Raw genomic sequence first — 14747 nt, forward strand, 5'->3', positions numbered from 1 at the left:
CGTCTCTCCCGAGCCCGTACAGGAGTTGTAGCGATGTTACAAGATAGTAGCTACTAAACAATTGGATACCACGAAATTGGGGAGAAAAACGGGGTAAAATAATTACATTTTAAAAAAGTTATACAGCTGCACCATTGAGAGCATCTTGACTGGCTGCATCAATGCTTGGTATGGCAACAGCATCGCCATTGATCGCATGGCGCTACATGACTGAGGCCGAGCTTCCTGCCATCCAGGACCCCGCTATCAGGTGGTGCGTAAGGAAGGTAAAGACTCCAGCCACACAAGCCATAGACTCTAATCTCTCTGCTTCCGCATGGCAAGCGGTACCAGAGAATCAAGTCTGACACCAACAGGCTCCTGAACAGAATATATGCTCAAGCCATAAAACTGCTAAATAGCTAACAAAATAGCTAGACAATCTGCATCGACTCTTCTATTTTTGCACTGACTATGCACATGCTACACACTCACACAACATGCAGACACGTTCATACTGACTAAACACACACAATCATATCCTGATGCCCAGTCACCTTACCCCTATACATATCTACCCCTACAGTATCTCTGCACATTGTAAATATGGTATTAGAACTGATCCTGTATATAGCTTACTTGTGTTATTCTTCTACTTTTACAGTACTATCAACATTTACTACTGCATTGTTGGGAAAGAGCTTGCAAGAAAGGCATTTCACTGTGCATGTGACAAATCAATTGTAAAACCTCTGAAGAGAACATCACGAGACAGATGTACAAAATAAATGTAATCATTGAGACAATGCTTCCGCAGTGCACAAGTAGAGATTAAAATACAGAAAATATTAGTTTTATTTTAGAACAATGACATCTTATTAAACTACGCATTTTTTTTATTTTCTTATGCACATACATCTGACAGGCTTGCCTTTCACACAAAGCATTTCCAGATTAAGCAAAATGATCAAAATGATCAACAGAATGAAGAGGATTTTCATGTCATTAACAAGAGACATTGACAAACATACCTGCAGAAGGTAAACATGTATGGTGGGGGGTTCTTTCATAATTAATGATAATTCTGAAGACATCGGTCAACATCCACAGTTAGCGTGACGTGAAATGTCCTTTAAAGCCTGGGAAGACTTCACTCCACTTCTACTTTGGCTGTTTTCGAGGACGTCTCTCCCTCCGCAGCGGCTGCCGGGCCCCTCCTCTTCCTCAGACCCTTCATCTTACGTGTCTGGAGCTTGGCCAGATCCTGCTTCTGCATGTGCAACCTGCCAAACTTGGTACCAAAGGTATCATGGGATATGTTCTTCTTCTTCTTGGGCTGTAAAGAATAGAATTGACAAAGAACATGAGGACTGATTGCCTTGAAGTTTAATTTTACTACATAGATACTTCTAAATTATGTGGCCAATGGCACACAATACAATTGTGCAATTAAGATACTTTCAAAAAGAATAAACCTTATGTGACATTCAACATGACTCTTGAAAGAGATTGAGAAAGATGACTGCAACTAGTTGTTTCATACCTTCAGAGCCTTGGGCTGTCTGTGAGCTGTCTTGTAGAGGTCGTCTGATGCCAGGTGTGTTCTCCGCAAGACAAAGTCAAAAGACGGCCCAATCTCCTCCAGCTCAATCCTTGGTGTACGACATCCAGACTTCTTCAACAGAGATCTGGAGAACCCCAAAGAGTTTTGACTAGTGATCATTTCAGGGGTGAAAGATGCAGATCATATGTAAATTCATGAATAATAGGTGACATTGGTAGATGGTCTAGCTGCTAGCAGGCAGACATACCTGTAGCTGCGCATGTAGATTTTCCCCTCCAGAGCAGTGAAGTGCAGGACATGCTCCAGACCAGCTAGACGCACTGAAGGCACAACGGGACCCCTGAAGAAGTCTGTACGACAAGACAATAACAAAAAAAAATGGTCAATAGCACCGCCGACATGAAATGCAATATTATTACAACCTACAGAAATTACTACGGATTGTGAAGGTATGTTTCCACCCAAAAAATTCTATGCTGAACAAAAATATAAACGCAACATGTTATGTTGACATGTTAACAGCCAGGTCGCAGTTGTAAATGAGAACTTGTTCTCAACTAGCTTACCTGGTTAAATAAATAAAGTGTTGGTCCCATGTTTCATGAGCTGAAATAAAAGATAGCAGAAATGTTCCATACACACAAAGCTTATTTCTCTAATTTGGTGTACTTTTTTTTTTTTTTTACATTCCTGTTCGTGAACATTTCTCCTTTGCTGAGATATTCCATCCATCTGACAGGTGTGACATTTCAAAAAGGCCACTAAAATGTGCAGTTTTGCCACACAACACAATGCCACAGATATACATTTTAGGGAGCGTGGAATTGGCATGCTGACTGCAGGAATGTCCAACAGAGCTGTTCCAGAGAATTGAATGTTAATTTCTCTACCATAAACCTGCCTATATATTTTTTATAGAATTTGGAGGGGATAATGAATTTATTTCAATTGACTGATTTCCTTCTATGAATTGTAATTCAGCAAAATATGAGAAATTGTTGCATGTTGCGTTTATACTTTTGTTCAGTATAGTTAGAGGAATTGTAAAATTCTAAAATTAACCCCACGACATCCGATTAACACCAAATTCAAATGTTTAGCTTAGACTAAACTGTACCTGTAAGAAGGCTCTTTAGGCGTTTGTGGTCATCATCTTGGTCAAAAGCCTCCCCTGCAAACACCAGCATCGGTTTGGTCCCCTCAGGACATTTGCTGTTCTGCAATGCATTGGAAACAGAACATAAAATTACAGGAGGACGATTATGATATAACAGGTGTAACACCAACTTCACTTGTTTGCAGTCCAGAGTGTATTGGCATGTTTTTATCAGTAAAACTTGTGCTTGCCTACGGAGCTGTGAGGGGAACGGCACCTCAGTACCTCCAGGCTCTGATCAGGCCCTACACCCAAATAAGGGCACTGCGTTCATCCACCTCTGGCCTGCTCGCCTCCCTACCACTGAGGAAGTACAGTTCCCGCTCAGCCCAGTCAAAACTGTTCGCTGCTCTGGCTCCCCAATGGTGGAACAAACTCCCTCACGACGCCAGGACAGCGGAGTCAATCACCACCTTCCGGAGACACCTGAAACCCCACCTCTTTAAGGAATACCTAGGATAGGATAAAGTAATCCTTCTCACCCCCCCTTAAAATATGTAGATGCACTATTGTAAAGTGGCTGTTCCACTGGATGTCATAAGGTGAATGCACCAATTTGTAAGTCGCTCTGGATAAGAGCGTCTGCTAAATGACTTAAATGTAATGTAAATGTAAAACAAAAATGAAAAAAATTCAAAGAACAGGGAAACAGTGTGGCTAAAATGGTGTTAAGATCTCTCTTTTGACAAACATATCAAGACTGTTCCAAGGACAGCTTTTTGTTTCTACGTAACATTGCAACAATCAGAAACTTTGTCAAAAAATTAATCCATGCTTTTGTTACTTCTAGGTTAGACTACTGCAATGCTCTACTTTCCGGCTACCCGGATAAAGCAATAAATAAACTGCAGTTAGTGCTGAACACGGCTGCTAGAATCTTTACTTGAACCCCAAAATTTGATCATATTACTCCAGTGCTAGCCTCTCTACACTGGCTTCCTGTTAAGGCAAGGGCTGATTTCAAGGTTTTACTGCTAATCTACAAATAATTACATGGGCGTGCATCTATTTTTCCGATTTGGTCCTGCCATACATACCTACACGTACGCTACGGTCACAAGACGCAGGCTTCGTTATTGTCCCTAGAATTTCTAAGCAAACAGCTGGAGGCAGGGCTTTCTCCTATAGAGCTCCATTTTTATGGAATGGTCTGCCTATCCATGTGAGAGACGCAGGCTCGGTCTCAACTTTTAAGTCTTTACTGAAGACTCATCTATTCAGTAGGTCCTATGATTGAGTGTAGTCTTGCCCAGGAGTGTGAAGGTGAACAGAAAGGCTCTGGAGCAACGAACCGCCCTTGCTGTCTCTGCCTGTCCAGTTCCCCCCTCTCCACTGGGATTCTCTGCCTCAAACCCTATTACAGGGACTGAGTCACTGGCTTACTGGTGCTCTTCCATGCGATCCCGAGGGATGCATCACTTGAGTAGGTTGAGTCACTGGCGTGATCTTTCTGTCCAGGTTGGCGCCCCCCCTTGGGTTGTGCCGTGGGAGAGATCTTCGTGGGCTATACTCAGCCTTGTCTCAGGACGGTAAGCTGGTGGTTGAACATATCCCTCTAGTGGTGTGCTTTGGCAAAGTGGGTGGGGTTATTTCCTGCCCGTTTGGCCCTGTCCGGGGGTATCGTTGGACAGGGCCACAGTGTCTCCCAACCCCTCCTGTCTCAGCCTCTAGTATTTATGCTACAATAGTTTGTGTCAGGGGGCTAGGGTCAGTCTGTTATATCTGGAGTATTTCTCCTGTCTTATCCGGTGTTCTGTGTGAATTTAAGTATGCTCTCTCTTTCTTTCTCTCTGAGGACCTGAGCTTTGGGACCATGCCTCAGGACCACCTGGTCTTATGACTCCTTGCTGTCCCCAGTCCACCTGGTCGTGCTGCTGCTCCAGCTCCAACTGTTCTGCCTGCGGCTATGGAACCCTGACCTGTTCACCGGACGTGCTACCTGTCCCAGACCTGCTGTTTTCAATTCTCTAGAAACAGCAGGAGCGGTAGAGATACTCTTAATGATCGGCTATGAGGAAACCAACTGACATTTACTCCTGAGGTGCTTCCTCTACAACCACTTATTATTATTTGACCCTGCTGGTCATCTATGAACATCTTGGCCATCACAGCCAGTAGAGGACTGGCCACCCCTCATAGCCTGGTCCCTCTCTAGGTCTCTTCCTAGGTTCTGGCCTTTCTAGGGAGTTTTTTCTAGCCACCGTGCTGCTAGACCTGCATTGCTTGCTGTTTTAGGCTGGGTTTCTGTACTGCAATTTGTGACATCAGCTGATGTAAGAAGGGCTTTATAAATACATTTGATTGATTAAGAGGAAATAGTTCATTTGTAGTTGTTCATTCAGACCACTGAAAGACCAAGGAGGTGTATTCGTTTGGCTTTTTGTAGCAGTGTGAGCGTGATGACACTTAAAGAACTATGATTCGTAGAGATTAAGAATGTACAGAACATCAGGTGGTGCTGAAGGCACTGCTTAAATTATTATTTTTTATCTTATTGACAAATCCAGAACTCACATAAGTGGTATCATGCAGCAATGTGAAACAACGCAACTACAAATGACTATAGTAGGAACTGCAGAAACATCACCTTGATCGCACTCAAGGAGTTATACTTCTCAATGCCCAGCTCAATCATATCCAGCACGTGGAAATCAAACAGACGACCTGTAATCAGCAAAAAGGAAAGGAGAAAAACAAGGTCAAACCCTTATCTGCTGTGAAAATTACTAGACATCTTTTGTCTAGTCTCCCACTGATAGAATACAAAAATGCTTACCAAATATAAGATTGTTTGGCCTTTTCTTGTTATGCGAGCCAAACAAAAACAGCGAGCTATCCGTTTTCTTCGAGAAGAATTCCTGTAGAGAGAAAATATTAGTGATCGGAAATGGCAGTGCAATGAATATATTGTATTTTAATGTGATGCTAACTAGTACACTATTGCAGTGTTTTTTATCCTGGTCCTGCGGACCCAAAGAAGAGCAAATGTTTGTTTTCCCTAGCACTACACACCCGATTCCACAATAATTCCAGTGTTGTGCTAGGGCTACAACAACAATGTCCCTTGAACCAGGACTACTACATTGAAATACTCACTATACTGTATATTTAGGAACTAGAGGAATCAAAAACAATTATAATTCTCAGGTTAAACAAAACAGTTTTTAGAGGGTAATGAAGACATGTAATATCTCTAGTTAACTGACCAATGATGAAGAATCTTCAAATGGCCTGGTTATATTTTTCCTGGAAGGAAAGACAACATTTAGTTTACATGCAGGATAAAAAAACACACATTTCTCAAGTACCAACAATAGATGGACTATTTATGTTTTGTTATTATTTCAGTATAGTCAGTCCTTTATGCCAAAGTTGCTATAAATATCCAATGTTTACAGGGGGAAAATAAAACATGAAGACTTAATACAATCATTTCAGAACTACCACAATACTGGATAGGTTAAAATAATAACAGTTCTCCTACTTGAGAAAAGGCCCAGTGCAGTCAAACATTATTTTTCCTGAGGTTGACCGATTAACCGGAATGGCCGATTAAATTAGGGACAATTTCAAGTTTTCATAACAATCGGAAATCTGTATTTTTGGACACCGATTTGGCCAAGTTTTTCTTTTTACACCTTTATTTAATCTTTATTTAACTAGGCAAGTCAGTTAAGAACACATTCTTATTTTCAATGACGGCCTAGGAACGGTGGGGTAACTGCATTGTTCAGGGACAATATATTTTAAAAAAATAATAATAATTTTACCCCATTTTCGTGGTATCCAATTGTTAGTAGCTACTATTTTGTCTCATCGCTACATCTCCCATACGGGCTCGGGAGAGACGAAGGTTGAAAGTCATGCGTCCTCCGATACACAAACCAACCAAGCCGCACTGCTTCTTAACACAGCGCATCTACATAGAGCTGACCGCCTGGCCAAACTGAGCAATCAGTGGAGAAGGGCCTTGGTCAGGGATGTGACCAAGAACTCAATGGTCAATCTGACAGATGGTGCGCGCCACCCACCAACCCGGAAGCCAGCCGCACCAATGTGTCGGAGGAAACCGTGCACCTGGCAACCTTGGTTAGCGTGCACTGCGTCCGGCCCGCCACAGGAGTCGCCGGTGCGCGATGAGACAAGGATATCCCTAACGGCCAAACCCTCACTAATCCGGACAACGCTAGGCCAATTGTACGTTGCCCCACGGACCTCCTGGTCGCGGCCGCTTACGACAGAGCCTGGGCGCGAACCCAGAGTCTCTCGTGGCACAGCTGGCGCTGCAGTACAGCGCCCTTAACCACTGCGCCACCCGGGAGGCCCCGGGGCGACAGATTTTTACCTTCTCAGCTCGGCAACCTTACAATTAACTAGTCCAACGCTCTAACCACCTGCCTCATTGTACTCCACGGGGAGCCTGTCTGTTATGCGAATACAGTAAGCCAAGGTACGTTGCTAGCTAGCATTAAACTTATCTTTTTTAAAACAATCAATCATAATCACTAGTTAACTACACATGGTTGATGATATTACCAGTTTATCTAGCGTGTCCTGCATTGCATATAATCGAAGCGGTGCGTATTCACGAAAAAGGACTGTCTTGCTCCAATGTGTACCTAACCATAAACATCAATGCCTTTCTTAAAATCAATACACAGAAGTAGATATTTTTTTACCTGCATATTTAGCTAAAATAAATCCAGGTTAGCAGGGATTATTAACCAGGTGAAATTGTTTCACTTCTCTTGCGTTCATTGTACGCAGAGTCAGGGTATATGCAACAGTTTGGGCCGCCTAATTTGCCAAAATTTTACGTAATTATGACATAACATTGAAGGTTATGCAATGTAACAGGAATATTTAGACTTATGGATGCCACCTGTTAGATAAAATACGGAAAGGTTCTGTATTTCACTGAAAGAATAAACGTCTTGTTTTCGAGATGATAGTTTCCGGATTCGACCATATTAATGACCTAAAGCTCATATTTCTGTGTGTTATTATGTTATAATTAAGTCTATGGTTTGATAGAGCAGTCTGAGCGATGGTAGGCACCAGCAGGCTCGTAAGCATTCATTCAAACAGCACTTTCGTGCGTTTTGCCGGCAGCTCTTCGCTGTGCTTCAAGCATTGAGCTGTTTATGACTTCAAGCCCATCAACTCCCAAGATGAGGGTGGTGTAACCGATGTGAAATGGCTAGCTAGTTAGCGGGGTGCGCACTAATAGCGTTTCAAACGTCACTCACTCTGAGACTTGGGGTAGTTATTCCCCTTGCTCTGCAAGGGCCGCGGCTTTTGTGGAGCGATGGGTAACGCTGCTTCGAGGGTGGCTGTTGTTGATGAGTTCCTGGTTCGAGCTCAGGTAGGGGCGAGGAAAGGGACGGAAGCTATACTGTTACACTGGCAATACTAAAGTGCCTATAATAACATCCAATAGTCAAAGGTATATGTTATACAAATGGTAGAGAGAGAAATAGTCATATAATTCCTATAATAACTACAACCTAAAACTTCTTACCTGGGAATATTGAAGACTCATGTTAAAAGGAACCACCAGCTTTCATATGTTCTCATGTTCTGAGCAAGGAACTGAAACGTTAGCTTTCTTACATGTCACATATTGCACTTTTACTTTCTTCTCTAACACTTTGTTTTTGCATTATTTAAACCAAATTGAACATGTTTAATTATTTATTTGTGGCTAAATTGATTGTATTGATGTATTGATGTATTATATTAAGTTAAAATAAGTTGTTCATTCAGTATTGTTGTAATTGTCATTATTACAAATAACTTATTTTTTTCATTTTTAAATCAGCCGATTCATCGCTATCTGCTTTTTTTGGCCCTCCTATGAATCAGTATCGGCATTTAAAAAAAATCAGAATCGGTCGACCTTTAATACATATACAGTCAAAAGTTGACACACCTACACATTCAAGGCTTTTTCTATATTTGTACAATTTTCTACATTGTAGAATAGAAAACATCAACACTATGAAATAACACATGGAATCATGTAGTAACCAAAATGGTGGTAAACATGTCAAATTATATTTTAGATTCTTCAAAGTAGCCACTCTTTGACTTGATGACAGCTTTGCACTGGCTTGGCATTCTTCATTCTCTCAACCAGCTTCATGAGGAATGCTTTTTCCACTTGTTGGCTGCTTTTCCTTCACTCAGTGGTCCAACTCATCCCAAACCATCTCAATTGGGTTGAGGTCAGGTGATTGTGGAGGCCAGGACATCTGATGCAGTGCTCAAGATCGGTGGAATAACTTAACTGTCCTGCACAGAGCCCCGACCTCAACACTATCGGGATGAACTGGATCGCCAACTGCGAGCCAGGCCTAGTTGCCCAACATCAGTTCCCGAACTTACTAATGCTCGTGGCTGAATGGAAGCATGTCCCCGCAGCAATGTTCCAACATCTAGTGGAAAGCCTTTCCAGAAGATTGGAGGCTGTTATAGCAGAAAAGGGGGGACCAACTCCAGATTAAATTCCCATGATTTTGGAATGAGATGTTCGACGAGCAGGTGTCCACATACCTTTGGTCATATAGTGTACCACAGTTGCCAAAGAAAACAATATGAAAGCACACATTTACCAGTAGAATCTTGTTTTTCATTGATATCATTTTAATAAGAAAATTCTGGTTGCGAGACTATAATAATATAATAAAATGCCATTTCTGGACTTACAGTCATGTGTGCATACATTCTACGATGGGTGGTCCCGGGATTGAACCCAGTTGCTCTACCAACTGAGCTACAGAAGGACCCAACCCAGTTGTTCGTTCTTTATGTTCTGTTGCCATGCTCAGTTCAGTGGCAACATTCTTATCCCTTGCTTGCTGCTAGCTAGCAAACTTGCTACGGCTACGCAATCACTACCACTGTAGCCAGAATAACAGCATTTTCATTGCATAACCCCATCACGCAAAGGCTATATCCTTATCAATAAATTTAACAAAACAATATTTATTAAGTCTTGGCTATAACATGTCCTGAGAGAAATAACCAAGGGGTCTCAAATGGTTTATCTATTCTTACTCCCAGATCTGTTTTCCCTAGCCACTGCATGTGATTCTTCAACTATTTAGTTTAGCATGTATTTAGATGCAATATTTAGAGGCCTGTGAGCTAGGATCTCTTTTTAAAGGGAGCCCTAAAATAAAAACAATTATAAAACACATGTTGATAGCCGAAATTGCAATGCCTACAAATTGAAGGCCTATTTTTTTATTTGGATAGGCTTAAATTAAACATTTAATTATTATTAAAGTGATAGGCTAAAGAACTTGAATGTAGATCATTTTGAATACATATGGATTTCAATAAACAAATGGATAAGATTTCTATTCTCGTTGATTTAGTTCCTATTGCAATTCAGAAAAATGACAGAATGGATGACATACTGACTGACTGAAGGATGAATTAAATGTTCAAATATGTTGGAATGACGAGTTGCACGCATCACGCATGCTCTGCACTTTATTTGGCTAGTAGGCAAATAGTAATTTTATCTGACTCCATGCCTCCAGAAGGGCATCTTCTGAGGCCGAGGGGTGCTTTTCCGAAGGCGCATGCAGCTGTGGTGCTGCACAAGCTCTTCAATTGGGCAGCAGTGTCGCGATGGAGGGAAAAGCCTACCTCTCCCGTGTTCATTTCAGTCTATATCTTCATGAAACAATTTATATAAATCATATCAAATTAATTTAAATTCATATTAAACCCTCCTACAGGATATGCTGTGCCAAGATTGAGTGATGAAATTAATATAAAAATATTATATTAAAAAATATTGCGCAGTGGCAAAACCTCCTGTGGTCATACATAATTTATAGATTCACCAAGCATTTATTATTCTTGGAAGATACTACTGGTTATGATTTATTATTCCTTGTATATGCTACTGGTTATGATTACCGACAGAGCCCAGAGAATGGGATGGTGCAATTTTGAATTAGTCATATTTTGAAGATGTCCACATCACCCAGAGATAAGCTCAGCGAAAAAAGAAACGTCCCCTTTTCAGGACCCTGTCTTTCAAAGATAATTAGTGAAAATCCAAATAGCTTCACAGATCTTCATTGTAAAGGGTTTAAATTAACCATAAACAATTAATGAACATGCACCTGTGGAATTGTCGTTAAGACACTAACAGCTTACAGACGGTAGGCAATTAAGGTCCCAGAAATGAAAACTTAGGACACTAAAGAGGCCTTCTACTGCCTCTGAAAAACACCAAAAGAAAGATGACCAGGGTCCCTGCTCATCTGCATGAACATGTCTTAGGCATGCTGCAAGGAGCCATGCGGACTGCAATGTGGCCAGGGTAATAAATTGCAATGTCCGTACTGTGAGACGACAAAGACAGCGCTACAGGGAGACAGGAGGGACAGCTGATCATCCTCGCAGAGGCAGACCACGTGTAACAACACCTGCACAGGAACGGTACATCAGAACATCACACCTGCGGGACAGGTACAGGATGGCAACAACAACTGCTCGAGTTACACCAGGAACGCACAATCCCTCCATCAGTGCTCAGACTGTCCGCAATAGGCTGAGAGAGGCTGGACTGAAAATGCAGTCCATGAGGAGATGCACTGCAGTACTTAATGCAGCTGGTGGCCACACCAGATACTGACTGTTACTTTTGACCCTCCCCTTTGTTCAGGGACACATTCAATTTCTGTTAGTCACATCTGTGGAACTTGTTCCATTTATGTCTGTTGTTTAATCTTATGTTCATACAAATTAAATTAGGTTTTGGCCATGCTATGGAGATCCATCACTGATGTTTCAATCCGCTAGGTGTAGGCATAATATAGATAGTGCCATCTAGACAAATCCACTACATTAGCTACCTAAAATGTGAAGTAAATTCAAATGACTAATTGAGACAACTTGAAAACGTGCAGGATACGTATTTATAATACCTATAATGTTAGACTGTAATCATAACATGGTGTTTGTTGACAGATTAAATGTTACGTTTACGTTCATGTTTCACGCATGGCTTTTCTTATGATCTTAACAATTTGCGTATGGATCTTCTTATGATCCTAAAGACATGCACGTTCAACATATGGGCAGGTATCTGGCTCCATAACGTCACCAGGCGGTAAATTAGTTAAGACCAACAACTTATTTTCATATTTCCCACTCACAGATAGTCCTAGCATAAGAGTCCTTTACTAAGAAGCTATTTGTTTCTTTTTTACCCTTTTCATTTTTAACAATCACAGTAAGGTAGTCATTTGTTACCTAGAACTTTATTTGAGAGAGAGAGATAAAAACGGATTCACTGGTCCTTTAAAAATCAAATCACTTACTTTTTGTACAATACAGCACTTGGTTTCTTCAGGGCATACTGGAGAAAAAAATGTATTCAGAGTTAACTAGCTATCTGGCACTCAAAACTTGATCATCCTCAATATTCTGGTAGGGGAGGGTCGACCGTCAGAAAACGTACAATGTCCTTCAGTGCCTGAGTGACAGTCATACTGGTGTTGCCTCCTTTCATGATCATGGCATTCTTGACGTTCTCTGTAAGCTTGGGAGCTCTGTTGTCAAGAAAGCGCTTAGCCCTCTTCGTCTTAGGTTTTCTGAGGAAATAGTCATTCAACAGGAAAGCATTTCAGCTATAGACACCGTGACACTTGAGTAAAACAACAGATGTTTTGACATAGTATATTTAGTTTGGAGGATCTCAAACTAACACGGTTTAGAAGACTACAGTAACTAGGTAGTTAACTACATGGCTAACAACTGACGTTAACTATACAATAATAAAATAGCACAACGTACATTACTCCTTCCTTTTGTTTCATTTTGGTGACTTCACTCGTGTGCAATTACAACTTGTGTGCTTGATGGCGCTTGCTTTAAAATACTCCACGTGAATTCACAACACCGGAAAATGTCGCAGTTACATGTACGTCACATCCGCTATGTACAGTGTATACACACACGATGTACTCTTATTTGGCCACATGATGGCGGTAAAGAGCTAAACCATTCTGTCTTTTGAATAATTATTTATTTTTTCTAACCTACATATTAATGGTTGTGTAATTGCTGATATAGTCCTGGGATAATCAGTACTGTGGAAGGGTTGGTGAGAGTACTGCTCCTGAAGAACAAATGAACACAGTGGTTTCCTACATGGAATGAGATATTGAAATGGAATGTGGACCTTGTAACTTCCACAAATGTTTATCAATGACATTAACTTGTGTGACACTTTGAATCGTGCCCAGTCATTCTCCCACTTTGGTTGGATTACACCACTTACTGTTTATACTGTATTTGCCATTGAAATGTTTATGGATTTCACAGAAACCTTCCTCTCTGCACAGCTGCAAGACCTGTCAGGGTTCCCCAACTGGAAGCTGGTTTTATTTGGCACCCAACATTTCTGAGGCCAAATATATATGAACCCCCCCCCCCCCCCCCAAGTTTTCTGAACATTTATATACAGTACCAGTCAAAAGTTTGGACACAGCTACTCATTCAAGGGTTTCTCTTTATTTTTCATATTTTCTACAATGTAGAATAATAGTGAAGACATCAACACTATGATATAACACACATGGAATACTGTAGTAACCAAAAAAGTGTTAAAAAAATTAAAATATATTTATATTTGAGATTCTTCAAAGTAGCCACCTTTTGCCTTGATGCCAGCTTCGCATTTCAATGAACAGGTGTGCCTTGTTAAAAGTTCATTTGTAGAATTGATTTGCTTCTTAATGCGTTTGAGACAATTAGTTGTGTTGTGACAATGTAGGGGTGGAAAAAGACCAAGTCCATATTATGGCAAGAACAGCTCAAATAAGCAAAGAGAAATGACAGTTCATCATTACTTTAAGACATGGTCAGTTAATCTGGAAAATGTCAAGAACTTTGAAAGTTTCAAGTGCAGTCGCAAAAACCATCAAGCACTATGATGAAACTGGCTATCATGAGGACCGCCACAGGAAGGGAAGACCCAGAGTTACCTCTGCTGTAGAGGGTAAGTTCATTAGAGTTACCATCCTCAGATTGAAGCTCAAATAAATGCTTCAGAGTTCAAGTAACAGACACATCTCAACATCAACTGTTCAGAGGTAACTGCGTGAATCAGGCCTTCATGGTTAAATTGCTGCAAAGAAACCACTACTAGGAGATTTGCTTGGGCCAAGAAACACGAGCAATGGACATTAGACCACTGGAAATCTGTCCTTCGGTCTGACGACTTGCTTCCATTCAGCCACAAGAGCATTAGTGAGTTCGGAAACTGATGTTGGCTCGCAGTCGGCGTTCCAATTCATCCCAAAGCTGTTCAATGGGGTTGAGGTCAGGGCTCTGTGCAGGCTAATCAAGTTCTTCCTTACTGATCTTGACAAACCATTGCTGTATGGACCTCACTTTTTGTCATGCTGAAACAGGAAAGGGCCTAGCCCAAACCATGAAAACAGTCCCAGACTGCAGTTTGGAACTTGGTGAGGGTTACAACCTAGGACAGACCATTTTTACACACGACACACTTGGCAGTCCCGTTCCGAGCTTGTGTGGCTTACAATTTAGCAGTTGTTGCTCCTAGATGATTCTGCTTCACAATAGCACTAACAGTTGACCAGGGCAGCTCTAACAGGGCAGAAACATGACCAACTGACTTGTTGGAAAGGTGGCATCCTATGGCAGTGCCACGTTGAAAGTCACTGAGCTCTTCAGTAAGGACATTCTACTGTTAATGTTTGTCTATGGAGAATGAACTGCTGTGTGCGATTTTCTACCCGTCATTACAGCCTGCTGCTGAAACTACTAATTTGAAGGTGTCGACTTTATGTATTTAATGTAAATATTAATTTGGACACACCAAGTGACTTTCATTTTGGAAATCAAATCCAAAGTATTCCCACACAGGGCGATGTGACCTTTTACAAATATAAGCAAGGTTTGAAATGGTTTTAGTCTGTTTGAGCTTCTTGAAGTCAAGTTGCAGTCCACAAATTTGGAATTGTTCCTGCCCATAAACTCAAAGTCATCCTG

General features: G+C 41.2%; 1 protein-coding gene across 1 annotated transcript; it reads right to left on the reverse strand.

Annotated features, from left to right (window-relative positions):
• Positions 1–810: 810 nt before the first annotated feature.
• Positions 811–12639, reverse strand: LOC123990679 (ribosome production factor 2 homolog). The gene is made up of 10 exons (XM_046291422.1): positions 12522–12639; positions 12187–12319; positions 12047–12084; positions 5906–5945; positions 5476–5557; positions 5287–5363; positions 2661–2760; positions 1791–1893; positions 1523–1667; positions 811–1315 (listed from the first exon to the last, which is right to left on the reverse strand). The coding sequence occupies exons 1-10, from the start codon at positions 12542–12544 to the stop codon at positions 1130–1132; spliced, it is 927 nt and encodes a 308-aa protein (XP_046147378.1). The 5' UTR covers positions 12545–12639; the 3' UTR covers positions 811–1129.
• Between the last annotated feature and the right edge of the window lie 2108 nt (positions 12640–14747).

This window comes from Oncorhynchus gorbuscha, linkage group LG12 (genome assembly GCF_021184085.1).
Source record: "Oncorhynchus gorbuscha isolate QuinsamMale2020 ecotype Even-year linkage group LG12, OgorEven_v1.0, whole genome shotgun sequence".
NCBI classification, from domain to species: domain Eukaryota; kingdom Metazoa; phylum Chordata; class Actinopteri; order Salmoniformes; family Salmonidae; genus Oncorhynchus; species Oncorhynchus gorbuscha.